At 62.8% G+C, this 11194-nt stretch overlaps 1 protein-coding gene across 1 annotated transcript in view; it reads right to left on the bottom strand.

Moving 5' to 3' along the window:
• SPEG (striated muscle enriched protein kinase) overlaps window positions 1–6979 on the bottom strand; it is a 28178-nt gene extending 21199 nt beyond the window's left edge. Inside the window, exons 1-5 of the mRNA XM_066553982.1 lie at window positions 5670–6979; window positions 4567–4596; window positions 4082–4171; window positions 3449–3830; window positions 862–2384 (exon numbers count right to left, since the gene is read on the bottom strand). Coding sequence (XP_066410079.1) covers window positions 862–2384; window positions 3449–3830; window positions 4082–4171; window positions 4567–4596; window positions 5670–6729 — 3085 coding nt within the window. The 5' untranslated portion in view covers window positions 6730–6979. The remainder of the gene's footprint in view (window positions 1–861; window positions 2385–3448; window positions 3831–4081; window positions 4172–4566; window positions 4597–5669) is intronic.
• Window positions 6980–11194: the final 4215 nt, after the last annotated feature.

Below are 11194 nucleotides of genomic sequence, written 5' to 3' on the forward strand. Positions count from 1 at the left end.
CATGCAGGCAGAGCATGGGTCCCCCAACCCACTGCTCAACCACACCCTCTCTGGGGCCTTAGCAGGTACTTGGGCCATGCAGTGGATGAAAAGGCCACATCAGGATCCACCATGGCTCAGAGCAGGCAGTGGGGACAAGACAGGGGACCGGGAAGGGGCAGCTTGTTATATATCCCCATAGGGCATAAGAAGTGAGGTGACACTTCTCAGAAGAAGGAGGGTCATACAGCCTGCTGCATGCCCCACCCTGAACTTCCCTCCAGTCCCTCGTGGGATGGTGCCTGCTCCACCCCAATGCATCAGCAAGCACCTCCCAGCTCCCTCCCCTCTCCTGGCCCCAGCACATGGACAAAAGTCCTGGGGCTCTGCCAGGAGCCTCAGACACATGGGCCTGACACTCCTCTGGCTAGAGCAGAGCCTGAAAGCTCCCAGCCCAGGTATAGTCTGGTCCAACTGCTGCATGCTGGGATGGGCAGGACACCTCTCGCCCAGCCAAGCCACCTTCCCCTGGGGAAGCTTGGGCTGCATGCCCTGTCTGGACCACCGAGCATGGCCCAGACAGGACAAGTTGCAGGGGGTGCCCTGTGCCCCAGACCAGGGCTCTATGCCACAAGTCAGCGTGCTGTATCTTTCCCGTGCCAGACAAGAGGTATGGAGAAGATGGCAAGTGTTGTAACTTCAAGGCTCAGCAAACTGGCAGCCAGGCTGGTCTGTCTTATAGCACTGCTTGGTGCCAGAGTCTTGTCCCTCCACCCCTGGGCTCACCACACCTCCCAGGGGCAGGATGGAGGTGTCCCGACCCATCCAGGGTCTGGCCAGACCAGCTCCGTGCCTCAGGAGTACAGAAAGCCATGCCCATACCTAGTTCTGGAGAGGTGGGCCTGGCTCGGCGTCCCTTCCCCTTGCTCCGTGTGCTCCTGCCTTCTTGAGCCATCCGGCCACTGTCTTTCTTCTCTGACACTTTCATCTGCCTTCTCTCCACCTCCCTGCCCACACCGTGCTGTCCTGCCCAGCTTCGCTCCAGACGAGCTTCCTGCTCCATGCCCGGCTTTGCCCAAGGCAGGAACCGCACTTCTGTGGGCGTCTCTGGCCGCCGGTACAGTCCGTGGGGCACGGCCAGCCGGGCAGCCAGAGCCTCGTTCAGCGCCCCGGGGCCACGGGCAGGGCCTCCATCTGGGTACAGACTGCCTTCGGCAGGCCCCGCCTGCGAGAGGGCCACCCTTCCCTGCGGGCTGGCTTGTGCCAATGGCCACTGCTCCTTCTTCTTCACTTCCCCAACGCCTTCTTGCTGCAGACCCTTCCTGGCATCCTCCACTGAGCTGGGCTGTCCAGCCGCCCCACCCCCCCCCACCGGGGCTCTCTTCCCGCGCTGCCCCCCTGGCAGAGGCTCCCCATCAGGTCCCACCAAGGCCACGCTGGAAAGTGCCAGGTGCTGGATGACGTGTGTGCTCTCTGCCGGCGGGCAGCTCTTGGGCGGCAGTGCCTTGCGTCCGCCGGCGCCCTGAGAGGAAGAGGTGCGGGGGGTGCGGGGGGCACGGGGTGCGGGGGGCTCGCTGGCCGCTGGGGGTGAGGGTGCCGGGGGCGACCCGGCTTTGCAGAGCTCCTGGGAGCGCCGCAGCTGCTGCTTGGAGACCGTCCGCTTGATGCGGCTCAGCTCCTCCGCAAACTTGTGCTCGATGGCGTAGACGCGGTTGGCGAACTTGCCCCGCTCGTCGAAGGAGGCGGCTTTCTGCCGGAAGGCCAGGCGCCGGCACGCGGCCGTGCTGCCCGGCTCCCAGCGGCCGCCTTCCCGCAGGTCCTCCCGCGAGCCGCCCGGAGTGCTGGCGCGGCGCGGGCCGCTGCCGGGCTGGTCCAAGGAGCGCGTCTTGCGCAGCGGCAGGTTGGGCCGCGCGGGAAAGGGGCTGTCCTGCTCCAGGCTCCTCTGCCGCTCCTCAAAGTACTGCAGCCGTTCAAAGATCCTGGAGCCAGCACGCACCAGCTTGGGCGATGCCCGGATGGAGATGCGGCCGGAGGTGTCGCTCATGGGTGTCTGCGGACGGGAGTCCTGTGTGCTTCCCTGTGAGTACCCAGAGGACTTGGGCTTCTTGATCTTCTCCTCGTACTCCTCAGGAACGACGTCCTGGTACTCTACTGGCACCGAGGACTTCTTGCGGGGGGTCACGGGTGTGAAGGAGGGGACGCCAGGGCCACGGGCAGCAGGCTGGGATGCGGTGCCGGTGGGCGGCTGCAGACATGTGCCAGCGCGAGGAGATGGTGAGCGGACGATGGGTGGCTTAGCAGTCAGTGGCAGAGCAGCGGGGGATCTTGGGGGCTCTGCACCAGGCTTTGGAGAGACAGGGCCTCTGTGGAGGTCATCTCTCCGGTAGCCTCCCTGGGGGATGCTGCTGCAAGGGCAGAGACAGAGGAGCATGGCTTAGAGACCATCCTTGTACCTACTTGGCTGCATCCCAGCTTCCAGCCTGCACCCACCGTGCCCAATGGGGCATGGCAAAGGAGTCAACAGTCTGGGCAGCCTGGGGAGACTCAAGGGGTCCCAGCAATGGCATCCGGTCACCCCAAGACCACTGGGAGCTGGCTGGGTTAGGTGAGAGGCCTGGGCAGCTGGGACCCCTTGCCCAGGGGTACTCATGTTGAACAGCAGGGTGATGCTGGGTTACCCAGTGAGTCCCCTCCCCAGGGCCACCATGCAGACAGGACCAGGGCCTGGGGGCGTGCCCCAGTTTGCTGGGGTGTCCTGGTGTGCTGAGGCAGTGCAGCCTGGCCAGAAGGGGTCCCCAAGGCTGCAAGCCCTGCCTGTGCACATGCTGCTGTGGGCACATCTTCCTATCCCACTGCCCCCAGAGGGGCTCAGCAAACGCAGAGTGGAAATCATAAGGTGGAGATGAGGTTCTGGTGGAAGAAGCAGCCTTAAACAAAAAAAGAGCAAGATGGAGGTCAAAGGAGCAGGCCTGCAGGTATGGGAACCAAAGGCGGCAGGGAGGGACGGGGGCTCTGAGCACATCAGCAGGATCTGGGGAGGCAGCATGTCCCTGGACCTTGCTGCCACCCCTGTACCCCTGGGCAGACACTTGCCTCTGTGTGTCCCAGGCTACTGTGCACCTCCAGTTCCCCACACTGTGGGCTGCACCCCACCATAGTGGGGTGGAAGAGGAAAATGCCCATGGTACAATCTGCAGGTGGGCTACTGCACCTCAAGCAGTGGCACAGTGGATACACCCAGCCTCAACCTGGCCACAGCAGAAAGGGACCCCACTCTACATCACCCCCAGGCTGCATTGCTCCCACCTTCTCACCGAGAACAGGCTGCCTACTGCTCAGAGTCCCCACTCCTCATCAGGGAAGGTGAAGGCAAAGAAAGCCCGGGTGGAGGGAAGGAGATGGCTGCAGGGGTTGGAAGGAGATGGCCCCAGCGCGATGTCCCCTCCGTGCGCTCCCCCTGGCTACTTACACGTGGAGCGAGAGCGCCCGTCCTCGGTACAGGCTGAAGGCGCTGCCGTACGGGTCGCTGGCCACCGACAGGCTATCCTCTGACCCCCAGCTCGTGCCCACCAGATTAGCCCGTGATGCCCGCACCAGCGGCTCCACGCCCAGGTGCCGGACCTCGGCGCCACGCGGGGCCGGCGTGTTTGCTTGCCTTGGGGTTCCCTGCGGCTGCGGCCAGGCAGTGGGACGGAGGTAGGGTCCCCGTGCAGAGAGGCTGGCATCCGTCTCCTTCTCCACCACGGTCTGCTGGCTGCCTGACCAGCTGGAGCGCTCCTCTGCCTGTGACAGGGCCAGCACCGAGGTCGGCGTTGTGTTCATGGAGGCATCCACAAGGGTGTCAGACCCACCTGAGAGAAGAGGGATGAGCCGAGACTGGGTGCCTCTGGGGACAAGCTCAGCACCCTCCTCAGAGAGGGCTGAACCACCGTGGGGTGTCCCAGCATGTCCTGAGCAGCACCCTGCTGCCTAAAGCCCTCCCTGCTTTGTATGGGTGGATCACAGCTCCCTCTCCATGGACACCCCCAAAGCCTGGCCTTGTGGGGAGTCATGGCCAGCAGCCAGCGTCAGGGCTCAGTGCCAGCCAGGTGTCCCTGCTCACCCGTGGGGGTGCTGAAGGCCGTCTCATCCTGGAGATCACTGCGCTGTGTCACCTGGGGGTCGCCAGATTCATCCTCACCTGTCTCCGAGTCTGGGGTGGGAGGGGAGAGTAGGGAGTGAGGGTACAGACAGACAGCAGACCACACTGGTACTGCCTGTTGCAGACCCATTGGCTTCAGGAGCATGAGAGCTGTGCCCAGGCAGCTCCAGGGCAGGAGGCATGACTGTGACCTGCAGGGACAAGTTGCCAGTAGGGAAAGGCAGGACTAGGAGTGGGAAAGTCTAACAGGGCAAGGGCAGGCAGGAACAGTGTTAGATGATGGGAGAAAGGGAGTCAGTGCCAGCCGTGGGAGCAGAGATGGCAGAGGTGGCACGGGGACAAAAAAGCAGAGCAAAGGGACAGTGGAAGTGACAGAGCAGGGTGGCAGGCTGGGGCACAGGGTCCACTATGGGGACAGTGATGGCATTGGGAAGGCGTCTTCCTACCGTAGCTTTGTTTCCTGCAGGAGCGGAAAACTTCGCTTCCATAGGGGCAGCAAGAGAGAGAGAGACATCAACACCCGGTTATCGGCCCGGCCTGCGGAGACGCGGGGGCAGCCGGGGGGGCCTTGTCCCCAGCACCTCCCCACCATGTCTCCACTCTGCATCACAGGCACTGCACACCGCTCCAGCGCTGCACACAGGCCCTCTCCTCACACACCATCCCACCTGTGAGTGCACAGCACCATTCCCTCCCTGTGCCACAGCCACATCCCACCCAGCTGGACAGCTGCCCCCTATCCCTGGAGCTGCTGGCCTCACCGCTGCAGTATCCATACATTCCTCTGTGCTTGCAGGGCATCTCAGCCTGGCGCTGGACCCTCCCAGTCTGTGCCCCAGCTGGGCACTCCTGGGGGTGCTGGAGCACATGGACACGTGTCCATGTGACACAGCCTCCCCCTGGCATGTACAAGTCCATCCTCTGCCCCACCAGGGCAAGTGCTGTACAATACAGCTGTGCTGCACAGCACAACTGTGGTTGACAAAGACAAAATTCTCAGGGCAGGGCATCACTAAGAGCTGCCCCCCACCGGGCAGGATGTGGCAAGGCCGTTTCAGTATCACCCTAGAGTCCCATTCCAGGAAAACTAGTGCCATGCTAACAGGGAAGGACTGACTTTCCTCCTTGCCACTGCCCAAGCCCTCACAAGCTGCAACAACAACCCCTGAAGTGAGAAACACGTCCCCAGCCCCATCACTGCTCCTCTCCATTGCACTCTCAAGGTGTGGGGAGCCACACGGATTCTTCCCACTCCAAGCCACGCCTCTGCAGCCCAGCACACGACCAACTGCTTTGTGCCCTGCTAGTGCATCAGATTTCCAATCCTAGCCACAATAGTGTGGCAGCCCCTGAGCAAGTAGAGTTGCAGAGCCAGGAGCAGACCAGCTGCATGGGGGACACTGTGAGCTCCTGGATGACTGGGACCCTATTTTGTGGCTGGCAAGATGCAATCCAGCCCTGCCCAGCCTCTGCTTGCAGCATGGTGGTGGGCCCCATCCCGGCACACTCGGGGCAGCGGGGGGAGTCGGGTCCTGGTAACTCAACGCACCATGCGTGAAGCGCCCGAAGCGCCGCGAGTGCCCGGTCTTCTGCAAAGGAAAAGAGAACAGAGCATTACCTGTGGCACGGTGATAGGTACCTGCCATGCACTCACACTGCTGCCACACCACACCACACCTCGCTCTCACACACACACACACACACACACACACACAGCCCCCATCCCAGCACATGCAGCACCACTCACACCCACAACCTCTCACACGCACTCTGGCACAACAAATGTCGCCCCACTCACGCCCTCCCACAGGCAGGGCACACCTGCCAGCGCTGACATGCACCCCCGCTGCACACCCACGGGCCCCACAGGCACACGCCCCCGCGCACACGCAGAGATGGATGGCTGTAGGTGGGCACGTGTGGCGCATGCCCAGCCACGCACACTCACACACCTGAGCGCACGCGCGCACGCACACGGAGTCCCCTCGGTGATGGCACTGTGCCCCCCAGCCCTGTGCTCCAGCCCAAGCCCGAGCGTGACAGTGGGGCACCCCAGATGCCCCAGAACTGCTGCCTGAAGCTGGCATAGCCTGCACCGAAGTCTTTGCCTGGGCTGCTGCCCAAGTGTTCTGCAGCCCCTTCAAAGCCACCCAGCCAGCATGGGGATTTGGCCAGCAAAATGTCTTCCAGGCACTGGCCCAGACTCCACCATGGCCACTGTCCCAGCACGGGGACAGCATCCTTCTTCCCCAGTGGAGGCCATGCCAGTTGAAGAGGGGCTGCCTGGCAGCAGGGAACCAGCCTGTTGGCACAGGGCTGGAGGCACAGGGGCTGTGCTCACCCATGCCGTCTGCGTGGGCAGGTGGGAACCGAGCACGGGCTGGAAGCACCAGGAGCTCCCTGCCAACTTGGCTGCCCTCTGTGCTGCAGCCCAGGCCTGGGCACCTGCGTGCCTGGGAAGGGACCAGCTGAGGGCAGCCTGTCTGCCAGACCCTGTGTGCACTGACGCCATATCCCAGGAAAGCAGAGGGATGGGGTGATCTCCAAGGCAGGCAGGAGTGGGAATGTGGAGTGCAGACAGGCAGGGTTGGGCTGCCAGGACTGAGCATCCTTCCCAGCCAGTCTGGGTGACAGGGTCTCCCCAGGACACTGATGGCCCATGTCCTGTCTCCCAGTGGGGAGCCAGGGCTGGACACCCTGCTGTCTCAAAGCCCTTTGCTCCACCAGCCCCTCCTGCCCCACCATCCCTCCAGCTCCAAAGCAGGTCATGGACAGCCAGACCCCAGGGACAGCCAGCCACCAGGGATGGACAGCCAAGCATGGCAAGCAGCTAGTTGCCCTTGAAGGGCAGCAGGCTCATTTCACAAGCCCCAAAGCTGCTGCCACTGCTGTGGCAGACCCTGCACATGGGCAGCACTCGGGTTCTCACCAACCCTGCTGCCTGCATGCAGTGCTGGCCAGAGGGCAGCGGCTGCACGAGACACATTTGTATTCAGGCTGAGCCAGGCTTCACCTCCCCTTCTCGGCTGACTCTGCTGGTTCTGGCTGGCAGCCCATCTTCCAGGCCAGGGAAAGATGAGTGATTAACTGCACCATCGGCGGATAATTCCCCCATTAAAAAATGAAAATGCAATTGAGTGCCATTATCGGGTACTCTCGTGGCTTCCCCAGGGACAGGCGCCATCAGCTCCCCATCAAATATGGTGAGTGTACCCAGAGAGCTGGGCTGCATTGCCCAGAGCTACAGAGGGGCTGAGCCCCCTCCCCGTCACCTCTCAACAGGTCCCTACAGGATCAGGGCACCCTGAGGGATCAGGGCACCTTGTAGGATCAGGGCACCCCGCAGACTGGACCCATCTCAATCATAGCACCCACCTGCAGCCCAGTAGGGAGCAAGTGCTGGGTGATGCAGGGTCAGCCCCAGGCCAGGAGATGGAAAGGGGGCAGAAACAGCTCAGGGCTTGGTGTGGGATCAGAGTCTGCACAAAGGGGACAGACAGAGAGTGGGGGTAATCCTCCTCTGTGGGATTTCATTTGCATCTTGGGAAAAGGGGTGGAGGAGCCCCAAGAGCACACTCTGTGCCACCCAGCCTGGAGTAGAGAGAAGAGCTGGCCAGGATCCACACCCAGCTTTGGCCCTGCACTACGAGGCAACTGGGTGAGACCTGGAGGTGTTTCCTTCCCCTGTGCCAGGCATGGATCCACCTGCCCAGGCTGGAGTCCTGTGCTGGCCCAGGCATGGGGCATCTCTCACCATGGCCATGGGGCCTACAGAGACCATGGAGCTTGCCACCACCTAGCACGTGGAGCCCAGAACCACATGGCACTGCTGCCTATTGTGTGAGACAGGCGGACAGGGAGCAGGGATGGAATGAGGTGGGGAGGGAGTGAGTAACTTGCCTGGTGCAGAGAGACAGCACTGTGGCTGTTGTGATACCCCTCCCGTGCTCAGCCAGCGCTGCAGGACCCTGCCCTGCCACACGGGCAAGCCCCTGGACTTGCTGCCCCCAAATGCAGAAGGGGCATCCAGGCTGTGCAAACTACCCTGCCCCAGAGGGACCCTCAGCACCTTCTCTCCCTGGGGACCTGTGTCCCATCGTGCATTTCCCACCCCCGGGAAGGTGCTGCGCGTGTCAGCCCCTTCCCGGTCCCCTCTGGACCAGCAGGCACAGTGACAGCGGGGATGCTGTGCGTCCGCATCGGGCTGGTGTGCCCCGGCGGATTGGGGGCGGGGGGCTTCCTGGAAGTGTGCTCCCCATCCTCCACGCCCCGCGGAGGCCAAGTGACGTCCTTGTTGCTTGCTCGGCAGCGGAGCGAGCGGCGGGCCCGCGAAGGAGCCGTGCCTGTGCCAGGCATGCTCCTGACGCGGAGGGGATGACGCATGCAAAGCCTCCTCTCCGGCTCCGTGACCACCGCCGGCGGGGCTGGGGAGCCATGCACAGCCTCCATTTGCTCCAGAGGGCACAGAGGGAACAGAGGCCCGTGGGGAGAGCCCCGGCGGGGTCCCAGCCGGGGTGTTGGCACGGGAGGCGCTGAGCCCCTGCCCTCTGCCCCTCCTGCCCGGGCTGGCGAGGCCAGGCGAGCAGCCGGCAGCTCTGCAAGCGGGGCTGAAGCTGGCGCTGTGCAAAGCCCTGGGGAGCCCCAGGGGGCAACGGAAGGGCTGGAGGAACACTCCCATCCCCATCCTTATTCGCATCCCAATTCCCGTCTCCATCAGCATCCATTCCCATCCCCAGCCGCTCTCGGCGCTGCCCCCTTCTCCCGGCACCCGCCGGCACGGCAGCCTGGAGCCCTTACCTGGAAACGCTTCTTCACCCAGATCTTCTTCATGCTTCTGCAGAGCCCTGCCGGCCCGGTGACACGGACTCAGGCCCGGCAGGACGGCAGCCCGCTCCCGGCGGGGTCCCCGCTGTCAGCACGCCGCGGCAGCAAGCGATGCTCCGAGCATCCTTCACCGCCGGCAGCCGGGAGCGGCGGAGGGAGAAGAAGGGGCTCGCCAGGTTGGGCTCTCGGGAGGGCTGGAGCTGTGAGCATGAAGCATCACTGGAGTGCTCCTCCCTCCATCCTTCCCCCGCCTGCCTCCGCCTCCGCCTCCCCGCCAGCCCTGGCACACAGTGACAGCGGTGGGGGACAGGCAGGGCACAGGTGGTGGGGGGCGAGGGCCACCGTCGTAGAGGGGAGGGAGGGGGCGTGTCTGAGGCGGGTACGTGGTTTCTCCACCTCTGGCTTTGTCTACACAGGAGGCACGGGTCCGAGCCCCCTGCCAGGCAGTGCAGCTGTACCACTGTCCCCTGTCACCTGTCCATCCTGCCCCACTGCCCAGGACAGGGGCTGCACTCCTCTCTTAGGACACAGCCCCCCCATTACAGCCCCCACATGCAGACCAACTGGGATGGAATCAACACAGCACATCAGCACCCTGTGTGCTGTCCCCAACGTGCTCTCAAACAGGGCAGACTCAGTGCCACAGCTGGCACAAGCCTGCACCCAGCAGCAGGTTTGCAGTGTGCCATGGCACTGCCCAGCCAGGATACAGGCTCACCATCACTCTGCCAGCCTCTGCTCAGTGCCCCGCATCCCCCAGGCATTGGTAATGCAGAAGGATCCCCTTGCTCAGACACGGGTGTGGGTCACAGCACAACTGTATATGGACAGGAGCTAATATGGGCACAGTGCTTCCCATCAATTCCCCTGGCAAACCAACAGCCTCCAGTCCCAGTGCTGCTGCCAGGAGAAACCTTGTACCCTGCCCCCCGGGTGTGCAGGGTGTGCAGGGCTGGGCTGCTCAGCCCTGTTGTAGCACCACTGCTTTGTGGCTGATGGGGAGACAAGCTGGAGCTGGGAAGGTAGGCTGCTGTCCCTGTCCACGTGGCATGACACACGAGACCTCCCTTCCTGCAGGGGTGAGGACCCACAGCACAGCTCAGAGCAGGACTCTGAGCCAGGACGGAGCTGGGATGGGGCTCCTGGGATGTGGGCAGAAGCTGTGGGTGGCAGTCCCCACTGAGGCTAGTCAGGGACATTAGGACCTATAAGTGCTCCTGGGGTGCTTGCTCAACCCTGGCACAACCCTGGCACACCTTCCCCAGCTGACCATCCTGAGCCCTGCTGCCTGTCCCAGTTTTCTGGGTGATGCTACAAATAAGCCAGAGGGGCAGTCCCAGCCTCACAGCCCCAGCAGATCCTGTCTTGCATGCCATGCCCCTCACAGCTCTTGGTGCCCCATAGCTCAATACCTTCCCTCATCAACTCACCAAGCCCTGCAGCATTCACCAGCCCCCTTTCCAGGCCCCTGGAGAGGCTGCCAAGCTCCTGGCCTCTCCTCTGTTTGAGCTGCCCCTTCCCACTGCAGAGCATCCATGGGGACGCTGCTGGAGGCCTCCCCACCCGGCGCTTGTCCCCACGCTGCTCACCTGTCCCCTGGGGAGCCAGCTGCTCCACGAGGAGCTGCTCACAGGCATCATGCTCCCCATGGTGCCTGGCAGCTCTTGGTAGCTTTTCTCTGCTTCCCCTCCCAGCTCATGACTCCAAACGTGAGGCTTTTCATGGCTCCATAATAACTTGCAAATTACCCAGTACAAAAGGAGCTGTTTATACAACATTTCTGTCAGTCCCACAATCCGAGTGATGCTGCGGGGTTTCCGTGGAGACCCTGCACGTCAGACAAGTCCTACAAATGCTACAGCTGGCATTAAGGGAATCTCCTGTCAGAGACAGAGGTCCCTGCTGCCCCCCACCAGCCCTGGCTAGGGACAGAAATGGGTCCCCTTGAGCCAGAGCTAGGTAAAGAGCTGAACTGTGGGGCTCGTGTGTGTCAGGGTACCTGCACCCAGGGCTTCCCTGCAAGGTACTCTCACCCTGTCTGTGCATGCCTGTGGTCCTGCTGCAGACACACAGCCTGCACATTCTTTTCACGCTCAAGTGGGATTAAAATACTCATTAAGGATGCTGGGAAGAAGCACCAAGGCTTGGATGTGTCACACAGTGGTACCAGGGCAAGGGTGCTATCACCAAAGCGCCCACAAGGACAGCCTCAGGTCTGGCCCCAGGGAGGATCACCTTTGTCCAGCCAAA

Source organism: Molothrus aeneus, chromosome 7 (assembly GCF_037042795.1).
Source record: "Molothrus aeneus isolate 106 chromosome 7, BPBGC_Maene_1.0, whole genome shotgun sequence".
NCBI lineage: Eukaryota > Metazoa > Chordata > Aves > Passeriformes > Icteridae > Molothrus > Molothrus aeneus.